The sequence below is a fragment of the Buceros rhinoceros genome, unplaced genomic scaffold (assembly GCF_000710305.1).
Source record: "Buceros rhinoceros silvestris isolate BGI_N320 unplaced genomic scaffold, ASM71030v1 scaffold2902, whole genome shotgun sequence".
NCBI lineage: Eukaryota > Metazoa > Chordata > Aves > Bucerotiformes > Bucerotidae > Buceros > Buceros rhinoceros.
In genome coordinates this window covers 90,832-92,279 of record NW_010396972.1, presented here as the reverse complement: position 1 = coordinate 92,279, position 1,448 = coordinate 90,832, and the positions used below count along the sequence as shown (strand labels likewise).

The 1,448-nt window shown below is 50.8% G+C and overlaps 1 protein-coding gene across 2 annotated transcripts in view; it reads right to left on the bottom strand.

Moving 5' to 3' along the window:
• Positions 1–420: 420 nt before the first annotated feature.
• The window catches only part of LOC104502119 (hepatocyte nuclear factor 4-beta-like), a 22,931-nt gene continuing 21,903 nt past the window's right edge, over positions 421–1,448 (bottom strand). For both annotated transcript variants that reach the window (XM_010146045.1, XM_010146046.1), the window contains exon 10: positions 421–557. In XM_010146045.1, coding sequence (XP_010144347.1) covers positions 421–557 — 137 coding nt within the window. The remainder of the gene's footprint in view (positions 558–1,448) is intronic.

Below are 1,448 nucleotides of genomic sequence, written 5' to 3'. Positions count from 1 at the left end.
CGCTCATTAGCGATTCCCGGGAGCTGGGTAGGGCACGTGGGTTTACAGAGATAGCAGCCCAAGGCTTTAAAAGAGTCATGATCACACTGAGCTGGGTGATAACAAGTGCATTTATCACCACACCGAGCCTGGGGGGAAGAAATGCAATCAGAAGCCCTGCTCCAAAGAGCTTCCAGTCTCAGTCCTACTGGAAAGAGCATTAACCCTCATGAAATGGGGGTGGCGGTGGTCGGAGGACATGCGGCGAGGCTCCTGCTGCAGTCTGGTACCCAGCGCTCGACTCACAGATGGGAAAGAGCATGACTGACCGATCCGGCTGCAGGCGGGGTGTTGCTGTGCTTTGCCTCTGCAAAGAGAAAGGGCCCGTTTCACTTTCAGCACAGTTTGCACATTGCTCCCAGCTTCTCCTTCCACCTCTCCCTATAAAATCTCCTGCTTGGGCATCACTGGCTGAGGCAAGAGCTGCACCACAGCGGTGGGTCCTGCGCTAGAGCTTAGTTTATAATCTTCACTGCCTGTGCTTGTAGAAGGAGATGGAAGGGATGTTTCAGGAGATGCTGCGGGAGAGAAAAGAAATAGAATTAACATGGACTTGGATGCTGCTCACTAGAGCAGGCCCCAAATAAAATAAAACCAGCTGTGAACCAAGGAGCAGGAGCTTGGGGGATGGGGCAGAGGGGTCCAGCCCACATTCAGGCATGTTCTGGGATATTCCTCCTTCCTGCTCTGTGATGAGGCACAGGGTGGACTGGCGGGCACACACGAGTTCTTCTCAGTGTTTTGCACTCAGGGAAATGCCCCCAACTGGTTTTCAATCCCTTCTCTCACCAGAGGAGAGCTCAACTTGCTGGCCACTGTGTAATTCATTTACCAAACACAGCATCTCTCAAATCTCCCTCGCTGCAAGGTGACTTAAAAGAAAATAAAGCTGAAGTACACAATGCCAAGACTTAACATGGCTGAGAAACAGCACAATATGCTACAGGAGGTAGATGATGGTAACTGGCAGAAGGGGAGTGTGTGCAAGACGTGATTACATGGGAGAGGTTGTTAAATTGCAGCTCATGTTCTGCTTTTGCTTTCCATAGCATGGTCCGTTTGCCGCTACAGTGGATAACTGCCTTAACAACTAGCCCTCGCCTCACAGCAGAGCCCAGGGCGGTGGAAGACTCTCGTATTCAGGTCATAGCATGTTCTGGTTGACAGCAACCAAGATGCTTTGCATGGCGGGGGACTCTTGCTGCTCCTACCTGCTTTGTGGTGTTCCCAAGCACTGCCCGTGTTCATAGAAACACATTGTCCCAAATCATGGTTTCCTTTTTTTGAGATGTTTAGTAGCACCTCAAAACCTCTCTAAGTCATGCTAGGACACAAAAAATCTCAGCTTCTCTTTGGAAGCTTGTTTCCAGACCGTGGAGTAAAGTAAGCAAGGGGGGGTGCGGGGGTTG